The sequence below is a fragment of the Cyclopterus lumpus genome, chromosome 22 (assembly GCF_009769545.1).
Source record: "Cyclopterus lumpus isolate fCycLum1 chromosome 22, fCycLum1.pri, whole genome shotgun sequence".
Classification (NCBI taxonomy): domain Eukaryota; kingdom Metazoa; phylum Chordata; class Actinopteri; order Perciformes; family Cyclopteridae; genus Cyclopterus; species Cyclopterus lumpus.
The window spans coordinates 19,653,883-19,673,658 of record NC_046987.1 but is presented as its reverse complement, the minus strand read 5'-3'; the positions used below and the strand labels follow the sequence as shown (position 1 = coordinate 19,673,658).

The 19,776-nt window shown below is 42.4% G+C and overlaps 1 protein-coding gene across 1 annotated transcript; it reads right to left on the bottom strand.

Moving 5' to 3' along the window:
• Positions 1-10,545: 10,545 nt before the first annotated feature.
• On the bottom strand, positions 10,546-16,178 carry mbip (MAP3K12 binding inhibitory protein 1). The gene is given in 10 exon segments (XM_034525546.1): positions 10,546-10,830; positions 10,927-10,965; positions 12,560-12,657; positions 12,936-13,097; positions 13,693-13,761; positions 14,133-14,229; positions 14,808-15,011; positions 15,260-15,376; positions 16,030-16,052; positions 16,055-16,178. Coding segments are annotated over 10 exon segments (1,014 nt in total). The 5' UTR covers positions 16,152-16,178; the 3' UTR covers positions 10,546-10,722.
• Positions 16,179-19,776: the final 3,598 nt, after the last annotated feature.

The following is a 19,776-nucleotide window of genomic DNA, read 5'->3' as shown; positions in this document are numbered from 1 at the left end:
AAAGCAACTAATTAACTTACAAGTTCTGCAGTTATAAATGTTAGAAAGTAACTTCCTGTAGTGTCGGTAAGTAAGTTATAGTTGTGGAATAACCCTTATTAAAGTTTACAGTTTATCATTTATAACTGCTTAACTGCTGTTTTTATAAGGTTAAAACCCTGTAACCCTTTTTTTTTTTAAATAAACCAAGTCTGTCATTATATGTTATTGTACAGTTTTTCCTTGAATTATGTGCTCATAATAGTAACTTCATAATACAAACTAATGACAGGAGCTCTTTTAACGTAGCGATCCATTGAAAGTGAGTCTTTTTTTTTAATAAAGTGATATAGCAAATAAAAAACATGTATTTACTCTATAGAGGAAAGATGCACGACTCTTTCTTAACCTGACACGAATACAAAACTGTCCTTTAGTGTCCATTAGTGGCTCATTCACGACCACAAAGCGTTAATAAATAACGTATTAATCACCCGTCACAGCTGATAAAGCCTCCAGAAGGTGTGCTGTATCAGGCAAAGGGTGTCATTGTGAAACCACGCGAGTGACACCCTGAAAAAAAAAAAAAGCAGCGTCAGCGGTTTTTCCTTTTTTCTTTCCCGGAGTGACCACAGAGGTTAAACCTGCAGGTGAGGACGGCGACTTCAAAGCCGCGCCGGCACCGGCTGACCACGCCCATACAGCACAACCCTCTTTAAACAACTGATAGTGGGACAAAGGACGGGCCCTGCGGGCATACTTTCCGTGGGCCGATACGAGCAAACAGGTGATGGTGTTTACTTGAGATTACAAGAAAGGGATTCAATGCCTTGGAAAGAGAGAAAGAGAAATAATGGAAAGAACAAAAGGAACGCGACACATTGTTGTTTGTCTGTTTGTTGTTGGGGGGGGGGGGGGGGGGGGGGGAGGGGGGGGGGGGGGGGCGAGGAGCGGAGGAATGCTGCGTTTGGAAGTGGAACAATCCACACACACACACATAAAAAGGACACGTGGAGAGAGAGAGAGAGAGAGAGTGGGGAAAAAATAAAAAAAACATTTTCCTGAATAAGAGATGATTTAAGTGGAATTAAATGTTCTCAAACAGTATCTCGCGCATCGGGGAACTCAATAAGTTGATTTGGCGTGCGAGGAACGCTTTGTCATGTAGATGATGTCGAGTGCTTTGTGTTGATTGTGTTCAGGGATTTCTTTTTTTATTTTCTGTATAAGAACAAATACAGGAAATAAAGTCTCGGGGCTGCAAGTGATCAACACCGTCAGCTTCGAGAGGCGCACGTGACGGTGAACGCTGAATTATAATGGCATATGAAAGGCAAAATATAGTTTTTTATTTATTTTTTTGGCGTGGTTTTATTATTTTGTTAGTGCCCCAAGGTCGATTCACCCAAATCCCAGATAAAAAAAAATTAAAAAATCTTTTAATCTGCAAAAAAAATATTTTTTGCTTTGCTTTTGGTCTGCAGACAAACATCTGTCTCTTTAGCCGCTAAGTGTTCACCACTATATGATTTGCATGCTGGTGAACAACATGTTGATGGATGTCTGAGTTCATCACCGCGGGTGACCCCTTACACATAGTCATATGGTGTTAATGTAGTTTTTCATAGATATCTAACTCGGGATAATCATGTATTTAAAATGGAATGTTTCCACACTTTTTTCAGCATCATGACATCACGTGTATCAGGAACTTCTTGATGTCTTTGAGAAGGTAGAATATGTATTTAACTGACCTTAAGTGGCTTTAAAGGCTTTATTCCATGCAAGCGAATGAAGTGAAAAGGAGAAACCTGCATTTTCTTTCTTAATATGATCATATACATAGTGGATATACTATCAACGCTCCCTTTAGGCCTCATATATAGCTCAGACCAGGGTATGTATATCTACTGGGTGGGGCTGTGAACTGGAGCTCCCACACCTTTTTAAAAAGTTTACCTCCTAACTCTCCTTCCTTCCTTCCTTCCCCCCTAACAAACAGTGGAGCCAGACGTCTGTCTCCGCCACACAGAGACACACGATCGCAGCCCAACAACCAGCCGCTGATTCCTCCCGGAAACGTGTAATTTTCTCATTTAAGCTCACAAGCGTTTTGGCCCGACACCAATTAGCACGAGGCCCTGACCTCGGGTGTCTGCACGACGCACCTCAATCAGCCGCTTACACCACTCTCTTTTTCCTATTTTGCAGCCATCAAATCATCGCCGTATACATAATTCATACACAGCTCAGATTTTGGGGGGGGAGGGGGGGGGAGGTTTATTATAAACCCCCTCTCTCTTTAACTCTGAGAGTATGATTTATATCTTCAACTTTATATAAAAGAGGAGGCCGGGCTGTCTTTCTTGTTCCATCTCCATAGAACCGTTGTTTTTACATATATCTCAGTGACATGTTGTTGCTTCAATATCCAGACAAAGACGAGCTTTATGCATGTAATCATCGACCAATACCTGCGATTTTGTAATAAAGCATAATAATAGTAATAACGTATACCAAGTCCCAGTATATGTTCATGTACCTGCGTTGTGCAGAAATGCAGAAAACACCTATTTTTTATTTTTCCTGGCCATGTTGTGCAATACCACATCTCACCATAGGGGGGTGGGGTCACACCAAAGTGCTCTGCCATGGCCTTTGAATATGAGAGAGCCTTGGATGTCAATGAGGAGGGTGTAACGGGGCTTTGAGCCTATTTAAATGTGATGCTTATAGATAAGATGAAAACTTTGAGAGGCAGAATCAGTGTCTTTTATTCAGGGATATTATGGAGACAAGTGTATTCAGAAATAATAACTAATAATAATAACGTGCTGAATTAAAAATCATGGTTTTCTTACTCGTGAAGTATGGACTCTCAGTATAAATCGGCGGCGTGCGGCGTAAGCTGCAATTAGATGAACTTTGGTTGTTTTGTCATTAACCTCTCGAGCTCATCTTGTTGTTGAAATCCACATTTAGTGGACTCGCATTACATCTGATTAGTTCCCCGATGCAATTATTTTCATTTAATTCCGTGATGTTTGCACTCGATGAAGTCTACGACGCGCGTTACATACGTGTAGATAACGTATGCATGCGAGCCCATTTGCACGTGTGTGTGTGTGTGTGTGTGTGTGTGCGTGCACACGTGTGCGAGGAGTGTGCAGCATGCACATGTCTCTCCTCCTTGACGTCGTCTGTGCACCCCACCAGGCAGCTCTTGGCCTCCTCCTTTCATTGCTAAGAAACCATCCATTCTGTGTGAGTAATCAGAGCTGTGCCTCCAGGAGCCCAGCCAAGCCTCTCATCCTTGGGGCTGCTCAAGAGCTGCTTTAATTAACCATCATACCACAGATGGGATCAATTTTTCCCCTCCCCTCCCCTCCCCTCTACACCACCACCACCACCCCCTCTTTCTCGCTCTTTTTCCATGCCCCTCTCTCTCTCTCTCTCTCTCTCTCTCTCCCTTCTACCCCGGCTGCTTCTTTCCTGCACCCCTTCTCTCCCATACACAAGCCTCATAATTGCACTGGAACAGTGCCAGCCGGCGGTCGGGGCCCCCAGACTGCAGGCCTCTCCTCCTCCTCCTCTCCTCCTCCTCCTCCTCCCTCTGTTCTCCTCCTCCTCAGCCCCATGGCCTCACCTGCTCAATACCTTATTAGTGTCAGGATCTTGTAGAGAGCCATTGCGGATTAACTAAAGAGATGTGAGATTGATTTCTGCCCCTGCAGATAAAATTGAAGTTTTCTTCTCCTGTGTGTGTGTGTGTGTGTGAGGGAGGAAGAAAAGATGTTTCAGCAAGAGACAAAAAAAAAGGAGACACTTTTTTTGTGTGTGTGTGTGTGTGTGTGTCTCCAGCCCGGCTGCAACACGTACTGTATCCGTGTGCACGTGCACGCTTGCGTGTGTTTGCGCATTACTATTCTCTAGTATGTATGAAATGAGGGTTTTTGCTAATTTGCTATCGGAAGACCCACTTGAGCCTCTGCCTCTCTCACAACAAATTAATCCCCTCCCTCGCTTCACCTTCATTGGTTTTCACGCGACGCTCTGAAGCCACTAGACGGACCTATATGGACTGTATTCTAGAGAGAGTCATGTACACACACACACACACACACACAGGTAGAAACATACGTGCACAACCACCAATTTGAAAGTCCAATCTCGCATTCTAATCTGCCCGCGGTAATAGTCCCGAGAAACGACCTGTTCTGGGGGAGCATGCTCACGGAAAAATATAGCGCCCTATTGATTATTCATGGCTACACATGTGTGTCAACAAGGTCTCAGAGGCAGCCAGTTGGGGCGAGAGATTAACATCTATTTCGGAGATAGGTGAATTTGTCGTGTTGTGTCGTGTGTGCGTGCGTGTGTGTGTGTGTGTGTGTGTGTGTGTGAGTTGCAGGGGGTTGAGGCTGTAGCGAGGTGGAGGGTTGTCTCCTCAGGATTGCGCTGTAATCACAGGCCTCCGTCTGCATGGCACAGCTCAAGAGCTGGTGTCAGCTGGGCTCTCCTCTGTTTGCTAATAGCAGGGGGGGAGGGGGGGTCAGGACTCTCTCACAAAGAGGTGCGTTTGATCCCCCAGGTATGGGACCCGAAGGGAAGGAGGTGACACTACTGAATACTGCGCGGCTGCTTATCTTTCATCTGGTGTGTGTGTGTGTGTACAAAACACATAGTTAGGATATCCAACAGTTAGCTTGGTGGATTCATTTGTCTGAAGGTCTTAAAAACCACACTCGCACTAACAAGCCTGCAGCAGATCCCGACTCTATAACCGGGCCTCGAGCAGCCCAAAGAAAAAACTTTTCCTCCCCAAATCCGTCCCGTTGTCGTTGTCGTGCGACGGCAGGTGCGTCGGCCCCCTTTTGTGCGTTACAGCTGCTGATTTTGTAGTGCGGTGTTTGTGTGTCGTCTTGTATAACGGCCATTGTGGTGTGCGGTTGTGTAGCGGTTCACCGGGTCCCAGGGCCCAGCTGCCAGAGTGAGGCAGAAGAGTCAGACATCATTGTGGTGTGATTTCCTCCTCTCCTTGCAGATGGAGTGTTTTTGTCAGAGCGAGGGCTACTGTGATTGCCTCTTCGCCACCGGTGTCAGCCCCGGGGATAATACTGCAGCCCCCCCCCCCCCCCCCCCCCCCCCCGAAAAGGAACAAAACAGGATCAGCACAATCCATTTCCTTTTTTTTTTTTTTCTTCCTTCTTCTCTCTCTCCGCCAAAATGGAATAATTTCAAAAGAGACAATCCCCGGTAGTCTCCAAAAGCCCCGGGAAAAATCAAAAGACAACCATTATGGCAAAAAAATAGTGAAAGAGGTGTGACCACCCCCCCCAAATACCACGGCCCCCGGCTCCGACTAACAAGCGCAGCCGCAGAATAGACAATGAAAAGAAGATCGAAAGAGCGAAAGCTAGCAATCTCACAAAACAGAGCGCTAAAGCGATGTGCGCAGACTGCAGATGGAGAGACTACAGATGGAGAGACTACAGATGGAGAGACTACAGATGGAGAGACTACAGATGGAGAGACTGCAGATGGAGAGACTGCAAGAGAGGCAGCAAGAGAGAGAGACCGCCACACTCGGATCTTTACGTTTAAGATAACTCAGAGTCCATACATCGGTTCTATGGCACCCTGCCCCTTTACAAACCTAATGACACTTCAGCAAAGTGTTGGTGGCTGAGAGAGGGGCGGGGAGCCCCCCCCCCCCGAGGAGCTGAGAGCATCTTATTGGGGCTAAGAGTGTTGTTGTGATGCCCGGCATATCCCGTATTTCTCGGGTCATATAGATATTCAAGAACTGCGCACCTCCCCTTTTTCTGGTGCCATAACTCAACAACATCCCATAGTGAGGGGCCACCTGCAACCCGAGTGTCCATGCAGAGATGGTCTGATGTACTGTACATGCGTTTTTGTCGAGTGTAACACAAATGATCAAAAAACGACTCACCTGTGGCGTTTCTTTTTTAAAGAGAAATAACTGCCGTGCACAGGTGTGTGCTCGAAGGACAATATCGAAGCGGTCGTCTATTATTGTACAGTGTGACTGAATAAAGAGTGATTGAGTGCAGTCCTCCATGACACCTATATATATATATATATATATATATATATATATAAAAATAAATAAAGCAGAAGTATTGCATTGTGAGAGAGAGAGAGAGAGAGAGGCCTAAATGAGGCGAAGGGAAGTGGAAGTGTCCAGTAGGGGGTCTGCTGCTGTGGGAAGAGAGAGAGAGGGGGAAGTGGGGAAGTGGGGGCTTGGGCCAATGCATGAGGGTTTGGGGCTAAGTGTCTCATCAGCATCCAGCTCAGGTGCTGCCAGGGCCCACGCACTAACTATGCCCTGACTTGATTGTAATTGCCTGAATTCAACTCCCGCTGCTCCCTCCTGGCAATATCACAGGCACATTTAACTCCAGAGAGCCCGGGCGCCGTGCAGCAGGGCCACAGAGAGCAGCTGACTGCCTCTCGTTTGAAGCCCGTGGGCTGCAGGAGGGATCCTCTTGTTCTGTTGGCTTTGTAAGGAAGGGGGAGGGGGTCACAGGTGCATGCAACCCTCAGCCTCCCCACACCCCCCGCTGGGTGTTTGTGAACATGAAACAAGTGTGACTGCATTGGGGCGTATACTCCCGACAGTGATGGCATGAGTATGACGGAGGTATTTTTTTTCTTCCGCCGTGCTAATGCCGACTTTAATAAAAACGTATTCTAAAAAATAAAATAAAAAAAGGCCGGTTTTGTTTGGGAAAAGATTATTCATGAAAAAAATTAAACTTTCGTTGCTGTAAACATGTTTGTTTTTCCTTTCTTTTAAGAGCTATGAAATCTATAAATATTTTTAACATTATCTTTAAAATCTCCTACACAATCTGCCCCCCCGCCCCCCCCAAAAAAATATATAAAATAAAGCAAAAACACTGTGTTTATCTTGTCCAATTCAAATCCAAAGTATGCACTTGATTGCTTCATATTGGCTCCCTACAATACTTTTTATTGTACACAAATCATCGCTGCAGTTATGCTAATGTTTCGGGAAAGGTTGGAAATTGCACAAATCGACAACTTTACTTTACAGTAAGTACTTTTTTGGGGGGCTTTTTCTCCGCATATGAATTTGGCTCCAAATGTGTAGTTATAGAACATTCGAGCTGCCGAGTCCCTTTTATTTATTTTTTTTGCTTGTGACATTTGTAAACTGACAAGGGGAATGAATGAAGTACCCTCCCTCTCGACAAAAAAAAAAAAAAAAGCCCCTCATTCAAACAACAAGATGCAAAAATCACGAGCGGAAACAAAATAGATCTATAATCTATGGTTTCCCCCAAATCGGCCGGCTATTTTGGAAACTGCAGCGGGGTTAACTTTAAAAAGTTAGCCTGTGGCGCTCCTCATCCTGTGATAATAGGCCCGTCTGTAATGAAGAACAGGCTTGTTGCCAACAGGTGGTCTCTTTAAAAAAAAAGACCAGAGCCCACAGCACTCAGGATGGGGTGTGTGGGGGGGTGGGGGGGACTGCCATGGCAAAATGTGTCAGAATCTAATGTTCTGCAGAGTGAAAAGCCTGTTTTTTTTTTTTTGTTTTTTTCCCCGTCTTTTGTTCCCAGCTCGAGATTTAGCCTTGTTCCTCATTGTTCGGGGGGCACAAACGAGCAACAGTCTTTTTTTGACACGGAGCCACAGATGAATAACGACTGGAGCTGACTAGTCACGGGAAAAGAGCTTTTCTTTTGGCGATGGGGGGGGGGGGGGCTCGGAAGCCCCATTAAGAGTTTGTGAGATATGAATGGATATGAATCCTCTCCAGCGACCTGCAACCCCAAAAAGAAATATACAACAACCGGACCCATAGAAGACGAGGAACACCTCTGTGTCTTTTTTTTTTTTTTTTTTTTATTCCACCAAGGTTCCCAAGGACGTTACAAGAAAATCAGGCCGAGGGAGAGGATTGATTGACAGGCAGGGAATTACATAGAGTCAATGAGGAAGTGGCTCTTTGTTCATTTGAAAAGGGTACACTAGTTCCCACCCAACCTTGGAGCACTACAACCACTGACACTAATGTTGACACGTTGACTTTATTTTTCTCTGCATAGACTGCAGGAAATAAACCAGGTGATTTACAGAGGTCACAAAACAGCGTTTATTGACATCTAAACGTTTACATTTTATTAGTTAAATTCACTGTAGGAAGCTGCGTGCGTCGATGCGCCGCTCCAATAAAACATGGATAAAGATAATGAGATATTTAGTGAGCCCACTTCAGGCAGACGCTCGTCAGTGTGCCCGGGCTCAATGGGCAGATGATGGGATGGATCCCAGCAACAACAACAAAAAAAAACGCAGCCCACAAAATACAAACCTTTTTGTCCGACTCCATAATTCATTTGTTCCACTCGGGGCCAATTTGTCCTCATTAACCCTCATGAGGGGACTGTGTCTGAGACAAAAAGCTCCCGGGGAACAATGAAGCAACTCCCCCCCCCCAGCCCCTCAACGTCCATCTACATGGCTGCGGCTCAAGTGCTCCCCCTTTCCCAGCTCATTTGGCCCCAGAAGGGTTCCAGTCTATGAGCAAGAGACCGGGGGTTACACTGAAAGAACGGGAGCTGGAGGGGGAGAAAAAAGAAAAATCCCATTTCCGAGTTTAAGAATGAAAATCTCTCCCCCCCCCCCCCCCCCCCCCCCCCCCCCCCCCCCCCCCCCCCCCCCCCCCCCCCCCCCCCCCCCCCCCCCCCCCCCCCCCCCCCCCCCCCCCCCCCCCCAAAAAAAAAGCACAATGCAAACGTCTTCTATTGTATTCAGGTCACTCCATCAATCAACTGTGAAATAAATCTTGACGTGACGTACAAAGAGCAACGGCAAAGAAAAGGAAGGGGGAGTTACAGTAGTTTATAAAGAGAGGTTGGCTCTGTTTCTGTTGTATCACACCTGTTGCAGAATTACTTTTTTTTTTAAAAAGATAATTTTTTTATGTATATATTTAGTTTTTTAAACTACGTTTCAAACTTTTATTTGAATAATAATAGTTTCCTCTTTTAAAACTTGGTTCAAACAGACCGTAAAGTATATTTATTCAAGTCACGGACTAAAGTTTATTACTTTTGTTACAGGTGCTCGTGCATCACTTGAATATTTATTTATTTTTACGCTACTTTAATTAGTAAGCATAAGCTTGCTATGAAAATTAAACTTTGAATTTCTAAAATATCTTTAAAAAAAAAAGAAGGTTTTAGTTGCATGAATGATTTTCATCACAGTGATTTCTGCAGTTAACAGTTTATTAGTCTTTTAAAAGTTTATTTCTTCTAGCTCACAGTTTCTCAAGCTACTTTTGATTTAATACAGTTGAACGATTAAGTTATATTAACCTGTATTTATCATATGAAAGACAGACACTTACAATAAGTTAACGTTTAGTATTAACCACCAGTCATCGGGTCATCAACCTGCACTTTTTTTTTTTACCAGTTTAGGCTCCAGAACTTAAACCGGGTTTACTCCTAAAAAGTAAACACGAGAAGCATCCGGATTGTCGCTCAGTCAAAGTGTGCGAGAGCCGTTTTTTGTCGACGTGTCACAGCGTGCGACGCAGCGGCGTCCCAGTTGATGCTGGTTTGTTGGGTCTTCAATATGTTTTCCAAACAGAGTTTCAGTAATCAGGTCATTTGCTTTAATGACAACCATTATCGTCACACAGCAGTCAAGGCAGACGAATCAGGTGCTCTCAGATTCATCTCAATTACACACACACACGCACGCACACACACACACACTACCACCCAGTGTTAGAGATGTGTTGAATGCATTTTATGCATCAGATTTGTTTACTGTCATTTTGTAGTTCAGATTCTCGTGTTATCTATTGCAGCCGAAACAATTGTCTGAACATTAATACGCAAATATTTATAATTATTTTGTGGTTAAAGTTGTCATTTTCCACGAGATACTATACCGTCTTTTTTTGACATTAATACATTTTTATGACATACTATACTCTTTTTCATGGCATACTTTTTTGAACCTTTTATTGGAATAGTATATTACTTTTTTCCAAAGGTTTTAATGCAGATTATGAATTTTTTGACGAAATTCTTTTGATTCTTTGACATTATGCTAAAAAAATACTTTTTTTCCAACATGCTATATACTGTGAATGTGTACGACTTATTACCCAACATCTTATCCTCTGACTGTTCACGACGTTTATTTAGAAATAATATACTGTGACATATTTTTCGACATACTTTAAACTTGACTTTTTAATCACGTACGATTTAACATTCATAGAAAATACTACAGTATCACCTTTTGACATTGTTTATGGCATACTATATTTGAAACTTTAGATCAGGTTTTTTTTTTTTTAAGAGTTTTTATTGTGAATTATACGATGACTTTAATGATGTACTCTACTAAACTGCAGTAAAATGAGGTTTTCTAAAGGGAACCTGGTTCTTGGAAACAATACCACTTTTGTTCACAGGGGGCGCCAAACTCAACACAAGATTACAGTTCCTTGTCGTAGCTTTGAGTTCATGATTAAAGTTACAAGTCCAGTTTTCCAAGGAAACATTATTTTTTTATTTATTTAAAGTAACAATTACATCTTGGTCAACTACAAAACTAGAGGAATACAGTTTTTATCCCCATTAAAAAAAAAAGAAGCTTATATGAAATGTTTTGTGAAAATCAACAATGCATAAATAAACCTTGTCGTTGTTGTTGTTGTTATTTTTACAACGGGCACTCTGTTCCGTATCCCGGCCCGAATTCATTCACCCTCTTCAGCAGTGCTGCTTTCACCGCGCTGATCTTCTCATCCAGCTCCGTGAGACTGCAGGCCTGAAGAGCAGAAACACCATCAATCCATCAAAAGAAAAGAAAAGTTGAAACCTGGACTCACAATATGCAGCGAAAGGAAAGCCAGCAGCTCCTCACCTGAGCGGGAGACGTCTTTAGTCGTTTGTGGAGGTGAGCCTACGAAAACACACACACACACACACAGGTTAGATATTTTAAATAGTAACATGTATAAAACCGCCTCGAGCTTTGAGAAGCACGCCGAGGTCCTCGTCCGTTTGCCCTCGAGGACTGAAAGACCAGAAAAAAAACAAGCAAAGAACAGCGATTCATTCAATTGTATTTGTTATTTTAAAAGCGCGTCTTCCTTTTATTGGATATTTTGACAATAGTCAAGAGATGTTTACCAATTGAAGAGCAATACAACTCTTATAAATGTCCTCCTCTTATAAATGTCCTCTCTCAACTGTAAAAAACCTTGTAGAATGGCACGTTTTTCTTTTGTATTCACTGCATGTTTAGGAGCTTCCTTTACGGTTCAGTGCTACATTGTTGTTCCTGAAATTGTGGGCAAACTGTGTACCGCTCTTAAGCAGACAGCAAACTACAGTATTTTCAGAAACTGCCAAGAAGAAAAAAAAGGGGAGGGGGGTGCTCTGAATATAAACGACCCCATGGCTTTATTCAAAAAGACACTCGACATCTCTCGCGCCCGGTTGCAGCGAGTCGAAGCCCAGATGGAGAGCGCCGTACGTTCAGAAGCAGCACGCTGCAGCGTCTTCACTTCAATCACACAGCTAAACGCACGGCGGCCAGATAGGGAATTCAGGATCGGTCGGGGTCGTGTGTGAAGTCCACCGCGTTGCTTTCTGCCTGGTTTAGTGAGCCGTCTGCAGCGACCCTAAAAGTTAAAGTAAATCTAACCGCCGGCGGTGCATTTTTTTTGTTCCAATCAGCTTTAAGTGTAACTCGAGGGGGGAAACGTGTTGAAGTATCGCGGCGTATGAGAGGAAACTCCATTAGCATCAGCGACCAACTCCTCTCTGTGTGAGGAGATTTCATTTTTTAAATGATTTTTGCCTGTACAGCAAAACCAATATTCTCCATCACACACATGAAATGACAAACTGAGGGAGAACGTGTGAAAAGGATGAATTGTTTTTAAAAGTAATGAAAACAGGGGAGGGGCCTGAACAAACTGACAGGTACCGTGTTGGTTAGTGGCGCTATGGATACGCAATATATCCGTATTATAATCGACGTCATGATACGAGGCTAGATATCGGCTTTTATTTTGAAAATCGTGTCATTTCCTGGTTTTACAGGCTGTATTTCAGTTTTCTTCACATTTTTTGAACTTAGACAGTTCTAGCCGTTGTATTATTTGCCTTTTCTCACTTAGTCGCTGTATCCACAATACTGATGATACTTTATCAAGAAAATCCACATAATATCGTCACAATATCGATAGGTATCAGCTAAAAAAACATTGTGATATTTGTGGATAATTGTTCTACATATTGTGTATACCTCAAGAATATGGCCACTGTATGTACAGTACAGTTAGCTCTGCAATACACAATATAATAAAGATAATAATTCATGTTAAATCACTATAAATGTGTAACGGACCGGGAAAATATACCTGTACAATTTAAAAAAAAAGGCAGGAATCAATTAACTGTCTAGTCATTGTCGCGTGGAGTGATTTAATTTAAGTTTTATAGACGACTAAAATTAATATCTCATATCTTTCAAAGCCGAGACTCACCGTGGACTGGAAGTACTCTGGTGAGAGTCCCTCTAACTCCAGGATACGATCCTCCAGCTTCTTCAGTCTCTGGTAGACGCTCAGTGGAACTGGGCCGGCTGAAGAATAAACACTTGTTGATCATTTCACAAGACAAATTCAACATGTGTAGTCGAAGGAAGCAAGTAAGGGATTTCTCAGAGTAAAAAGAGAGGTGCGATCTTAATAAAAAGGAGGCTTTGTTAAGTTTCAACTGCGTATGGCTTGGGTTAGATTACGTAATGCAAATATTTCATTTTAGTTGAAAACTTGAAGAGTATCTGTAATGATGTGCGACATGTTAAAAAAAAAAAAACATAATACGCAGCGAGAGACGCCGCGGTTTCTGTCCTCTGACCTGTCGGGAGTTTCAGGTGATTCTCGATGTTGTGAAGTCGTTCTTCAATGGCGGCGTTTCCACAGTCTGTCGCCATCGGCCCCCTCTGCTGCTCCCCGGCCTCTCCTTGTTGGCCTCCCCCGCTCCGCGTCTGGGGCCCGTAAGTGTTCACAACCCGGGTAACTAGCAGGTCGAGGAACACAACACATAAACATGAATAAATGATGTTAACCAGAGGTTAGTTAACAGTACAAAGCATGCCGGTGTACAGAACACATGCAGTTTAGATTAGTTTGATAAATATGTTTCTTGCATAAAGCGGACTCAAAACACACATTATAACACATGTAAGGTACTGTAGGGTGACATTAACTTAACTATATGTATTAAAACAAAAATGAACGTTGTCATTTGTCAATGATTATGAACATATGACTATTTCAAAATCAGGGTTCATACACATTTTGACCAATGGATTTCCATGACTTTAAATCAAATTTCCATGAAATCTCGGTGTACACCTTTAAATGACACAAATGAATGAGACAATAGTTTGACTAAAAGAATACATATTTATACAAATGTTTATTCTTTTAATCAAACTGCGTAAATGAACTTAACAATTTTTTCAGGACTTTTCCAAAACTCTTCGGGTTAAATTTTTTTCACAGACTTTTCCAGGGCCTGGAAATAACCATTTTAATATTCCAGGACTTTTCCAGGTTTTCCATGAACCCTGCAAAAATAGTGTGTGCAACTTTAAAAGTTATTTTGTTACCTTTCACGTGGCTTTTCAAACCTGGATACGGAGTGAAAACCGCTTCTGTTCTGGCACAGCTGTTTTCAACTGGAGAGAAAATGTGATTAAAAAAAAGATATATATTTTTAGAAGAAAACATTTTGTATACATCGCTTACATCCTTACAATTATTACCATTAGTGTGACCTACATTTATATTACTGGTGTCTTGCACAGGCTTTGAATTAAGAACAAAAAAATTCCCTGCCTGGTGTTTTTTTTCTGGACTTAGCTGGTTGTGTTTTAAGGGCCGAGTGTGTTAGCTACTTCAGCCCCACTCTTGGAGCAGTTCAGCCTGACCTCTCGCCTGTGGAAATCAGCTCTCTCCCAAACATTGGCAATCTGTGTGCAGGCTCCCCTCTCCACCCTGCCCCCCCCCCCATCCCCTATCCTCCCCCAAACCTCTTTCCCATTCTCACCCTGATTGCAGTCGATCACGTTGCAAAATTCGCGTACATTGTTTTCATTGATCTCCATTTGCTTGCGTTCCATAAATGCAGATATTCTTCGCTCAATCTAGGGTTACAAAAGGAGAGACAACACAGATAATAAGACGCTGTGGATGGATGAGCTATTGATAGGCGTCAAGAATGCAATCAGGCTTGTTTTTGTTTTTTTGCCTCTGTAAGTGTGATGATCCGGGGCAAACAGTAATGTACATGGAATAAGAAATGTAAGTGGGGTATTATTCCAGGTAGCCCAAAACAAGGTTTAACTGCTCGCCCATCATCACATGATGGAATATGAATACTGTTTGCTTGGCTACCAAAATAAATGCACAACAGAATGGGGGCCTCTTGTCCTTCATCCACATGCAATCTCAGAGTAATGAGCATCCACTTCATAATCCATCAAGGACCTGGCCCTCTCTCAAAGCCCCTCCAGCAATGTGGTCTGCTCTACCCAAACCACAGCACTGAAGGACCCCTTATTCTCCGCTGAATTCGGCTTATCAGATCTCCATCAAACATTTGCTTCACTGCGGCACGTCAAGCAATTACTTATGATTATTCATTTGCTTGACAGAGACTTAAAGAGGGCACTAAAAAATGTCACTGCCAGAACAGCTGACAGATCTGCTGACGGGGACTAACCTCTGACTTCCTGGCTCTTATCTGAACCATGACATCATCGGCCGTCGTCGTCTTGCTTTCGGCATCCTCCGGGCTGGAAGGATAATACTCGGGCAGCGCCGTCGTCTGTGACAACGAGGCGACGGCAACGACCGATGCGTCGTCTTTTGTAGATGACGCATCACGGTGAGCCTCCACCAGTGTCTTTAAGCTTTCTGATACGGCCTATTTCAAACAGTTGGGGGCAGAAAAACGAACATCGCATCAAATCACATCAAATTATATATTTTAAATCAACTACCCTACTAAACAAGCATTAACACGGTATTATACATTTAAGAAGAAAAAAAATTGCCTTGTGCCTTCATAAATAATTATGGGATTGGTCATCAATTCAAAAGTAATTCAGCAAAAAAAGCTTTCAGTGTTACCGCGATGAAATGATGCAATTTAACTAAACGTAGCCACTTTACCTGTAATTGAGTGACGTGCTGCTGCAGACAGTCGTACAAGCGAGTATCCGGAGATAACGGTAGATCCACAGCATCAATGCTGACTTCTATTCTCAGAGCAGCATCACTTAGTTTGAGCTTGAACACACACACACACACACACACACACACACACACACACACACACACACACACACACACACACACACAGTAAGGCTACATTGTCCTGGACATTAACGTAAAGCAGATTCAGTGTTTAACATGATTAATTAATAATAAGTTACATAGTTGATTAGCCGTTGAGCTGATAATAAACGAGCAGCCATGTTGTTGATGCACTAGAATTAGGGTTTTTATAATTTAGTTCCCTTTTCAAAAGAGGAGATTAAGATAATGATCTACTGTATCCAGCTTTTTTTCAATGCGTCAATATATTTTGGGTTGTGGACTGTTTGTTCAGACAAAACCAACACATACAAAACATCCTCTCTCTGGCTCTGGGGACCTTTTGTTTTGGTGTTCCTAGTCTTATTCTTGCTTAAAATAGAAAGGACCGGAATAGAGATTACATATGTACATAATAATTAAACCAGATGGTCATTAATGTCCATTATGCCAACACGTTAAATACAGGTTACACGGGATGAAGAAGGGGGGGGGGGGAGCTACGTGCGGGGTTAATGGAGCAGTGCTAATGCTAAAACATTAGCACGCAGCTAACTAATTAACTCCACGAACGGGAGGAAACGTCCTCTCGGCGCGAACCTCGAGGCTCACACAATGTCGACCACCTCTCTCCCGAAGCCGGCCAACGCTCCAGGACCGCACACACGCAGTCCCTGTAGCTGGACGGTCTGCTGGCGTCGTTGGGAGGCGCGCGGTTCCCACTCAGCTTCATTGTCTCCGCCGCCATTGCAGTCCGACCTCCGGCTCGCACAATGCCGCTCGCTGATTGGTTAGAATGAGACCGCGTGAGCGCTGGAGAACGAGAGCGAGGCCGCGAGGGCGCTAACACGCATGCGCAAACTAACACGACAGTTGGCTTGTGAGGCAAGTTGTTCAGAATTGAATAGAGAATGCCACGTAATACTTTATATTTAGTTTAATTTAATGAAGTTTGATTATAGTTTCTCTTTTTTTTGGCTCTATTCGACTATTAATCTTTCAATCTTTCTTTATTTCTTCATTGTTTCAGTTTATACAATTGGCTTTGTCTGCTAATGTTTCTTTAAAATTGTTAATAATACTCACTTTTAATATCTTCATTTAAAAAACATGTTTTAGTCATTATATGTTGATTGGAAGATATTGATGCATGCCTGCAGGCAGGCAGTTGAAGTGGTAAAAGTTGAAGTGGTAAAATATTTTACACTCCAAGTGCTACGATGAAACAAGTACATACATATTAACAGCAAAATGTACTTAAAAATCAAACAAAAGTATTATTTATGCTTAAGTGTATGACATATTACAATATATATTGTATTAGATTAGTACTATTGCTATCCTTACTCTTATAATAATAGCTCCACAATCAAAGCTGCCATACATCTGACCACCTTGAAGAGTTAGTTTAAATTCATATTATCAATGTCCTGTTCATCCCTTTAATTCCTTTTTTATCCTTTAGTTTTTGTCCCTTTTATTAATGTTTATATCTGGATTGCCTCAAAATGTATTTATCTTTTTTTTTCCATTAGCTTTTACTGCTTTAAATGCAAGTAAAGCAGGTTTAATCTCTCCCATATGAATTGAGCTACATTAATGCATTTTATTTGCTTGGTCTTAAAACAAAATGTAATGAAATAAATGAAGGCTTCAGCAGAATAATGTCACTTTGAGCTCATCACACACTAAAGCCTTTCAGTAATTGGTGGAATGTACCAGATGAATGATGCTTAAAATGCATTATTTTGCTCAGGATTTTCATAGTAAATTATATTTCCAGTCAAATAACAAACAATTGGACATGCGTTTACCTGCAGATTGTAGCGATTTGTAGCCAGTTTGAACATGTATTGTCATAATTTGCCTTTCAAACAGAAGGAATGGTCACTCAATTATAAGAACATTGTCCCTTCGGACCACAGCCGACTGTGCCGTGGGGGCATTGGGATGGGAAAATGGCCACAATGGTGGATTTTTTCGGAGTTGATTGACTGTGGGAAAATCTCCCTCCTCTATTCAGACATGTTCCCCTTCTTTTCATATAATGAGGAGAGAGACTGATGAAGGCAACAACAGCAAAAGAACAATTACAGGCGATGAGAAAGCGCGACCACTCAGAACTCAATAATGCTCTCTAGAAGGGTTAATCATTTTAGGAAGGGGTCTGAAGACCAGCCTTTTAGTTAATTCATCTCTGGGGTGATATCCACCCCCCCCCCCCCCCCCCCCCCAAAAAAACAGGAAGGGAACTGTAACACTTGACATGGTTTGACATGCTGAGCCATTGCTGAATGTTCCCACACAGCGAGGAGCTCAGAAATAAGAAAAAAGAAACTGCTCATTTAATTTGCCTGACTGCAGAGCTGTGATGATTTTAATTTTTCTTTAAACTAGCAGGAAATGCCATTAGGTAGCGAGTTAATTTAACCTTTTTCAATTATACTTTTGTAGACAGCAACATGCAGTCTTTGAACGTTACTTTATGCTCTCAGGTAAAATTAATCTTTACCTTGAGTGAAAACACCTTAAAAACACCATTAAATTCCAACATTCTCAAACGAAAGTGTAGAAGTATTGGCAACAACAAGTATCTTTAAATAAAAGTCTTCATAATGCCGAATGGGTCCTGTTAGTTATGTATGCTAAAAAAATAATATATATATATTTCAAATTATATATTATATATAATATATATATATATATATATGTATTGAGAGGGGGGATATCAACTACTAGTTCAGTGGGATTGGAAGTATATTATTATCATATCTGCTTGAGAGACTTTGAGATGCATGTAGGTGCACTTCCAAATATTTATCCCCATGAGATTGTTTAAAGAAAAGAACCACCAAAAAATGTCTGCAAAATCGTGTTAAAGTGTGTGCTACACATTATCAACTACTTTAAAAAACAAAAAAAAAGGGAGGGCGATACATTCTAGTCAGGTTATAAAATGAAGAACGCAGCCTTGGGCGTGATGAAACTGTGTGCTGGTGGAGGAGGAAGAGCCATGTGAAGAGGGATTGTTGCTGCCCCTCGCCTCCGTCAGATCAGCCACCTGCAGCAAAGTAAAAAAAGCTCTGCGTTCCAGCCCGTCTGCTCCACGGCAGCAGATGATGTTGACAGAGCAACGAGGCGGAGGGAAGGCCAGACGGGGAGGGTCGGGGAGAAAGAGGGAGCACAATGTAGGGCGCCAAGTGGATTGCAGTGGCAGTTTTTGTCTCGTTTAACCGAGAGGGGAGAATAACTAAATGTATTCCTCTCCAAGCTCCCCGCGGCAGCCGAACATGTAGAAATGTCGCTGACAACCATCTTTTTTATCGTGTGGCGAGAACAACTTGTTCAGGATAAAACCTCAGTGGATGAACATGTTGAATGCCTGGTTATAGACGGCCGCAGGGAGGAGGTCTCTCTTTGTCTGCCGTATTTCGGTTGGATTCTGAGTTATCGTTAAAAAATAATACAAATCTGCGCTCAACACAAGTTCACGATCCTTACACATTTTGTCCAGAAAGATAATCTTCACCTAAAAGCAAACTCGACGGCTATTGCATGAGCATTCGTCATTTAGCGACGTGTTAGCGACCGTCTTCTTTAAGACGTGTAAAAGCTTCAAAATGTAATAAAGTTATTAACTCGTGTATTTGTATCGTTGGACAAAATGTTAAAATACCCGAAGTGGACAAAATGCTAATTAATTGATGCACTTTATGTCATTATTCAGTGCATAGCAGGACTGAACGTGTACAGTCCTGCTATGCTACGTAGCGCTGCTTTGAGCTAAAAAAGATAACGCTTGCATGCTGAAGTTTGCCAAATTAATTGGAAATTCGTGGTATTGTTTTCGTGTCTTAGCAGAATTTTTGCAGGTATTTTTTGTTGGAAAGCAAAGTATTGGAGACATTTAAAGATTAGGGATCGCCAACGTTATCACAGTCAGGTGAGTTGTTGGTAGAGTGCGACAGGAAAAATCCGTCCATCACCAAAGTCAGTAGACTTCTACGTGACTTCAATTAATCTTTAAACCAACATTATCTATAAACACACGATGACCAAAGCAGACCAACTCCAGACTCCAGTGAAAGTTAGCCACACGAGTTATTTCTTTAAGCCACTGTGAAGAGCTTTAATGATATGGACAAAGCACTTTTAAAGATCCTTATACAGTTATTAACTGGCTTTTCTACTGCAGCACACTGCTGTTCCTGACACATTTACAATCAACAGGAGGAAGATGCACGGCCACTCACACTTCAGCCCGTCCACGTGCAACCGCTTAATCAGCTCGATGCCGGTTCCCTCGCACACATGGACACATTCAAGAGGTCTCTTTCAGGACTTGTGTTCAGATGGTTTCTATTACATGGCGT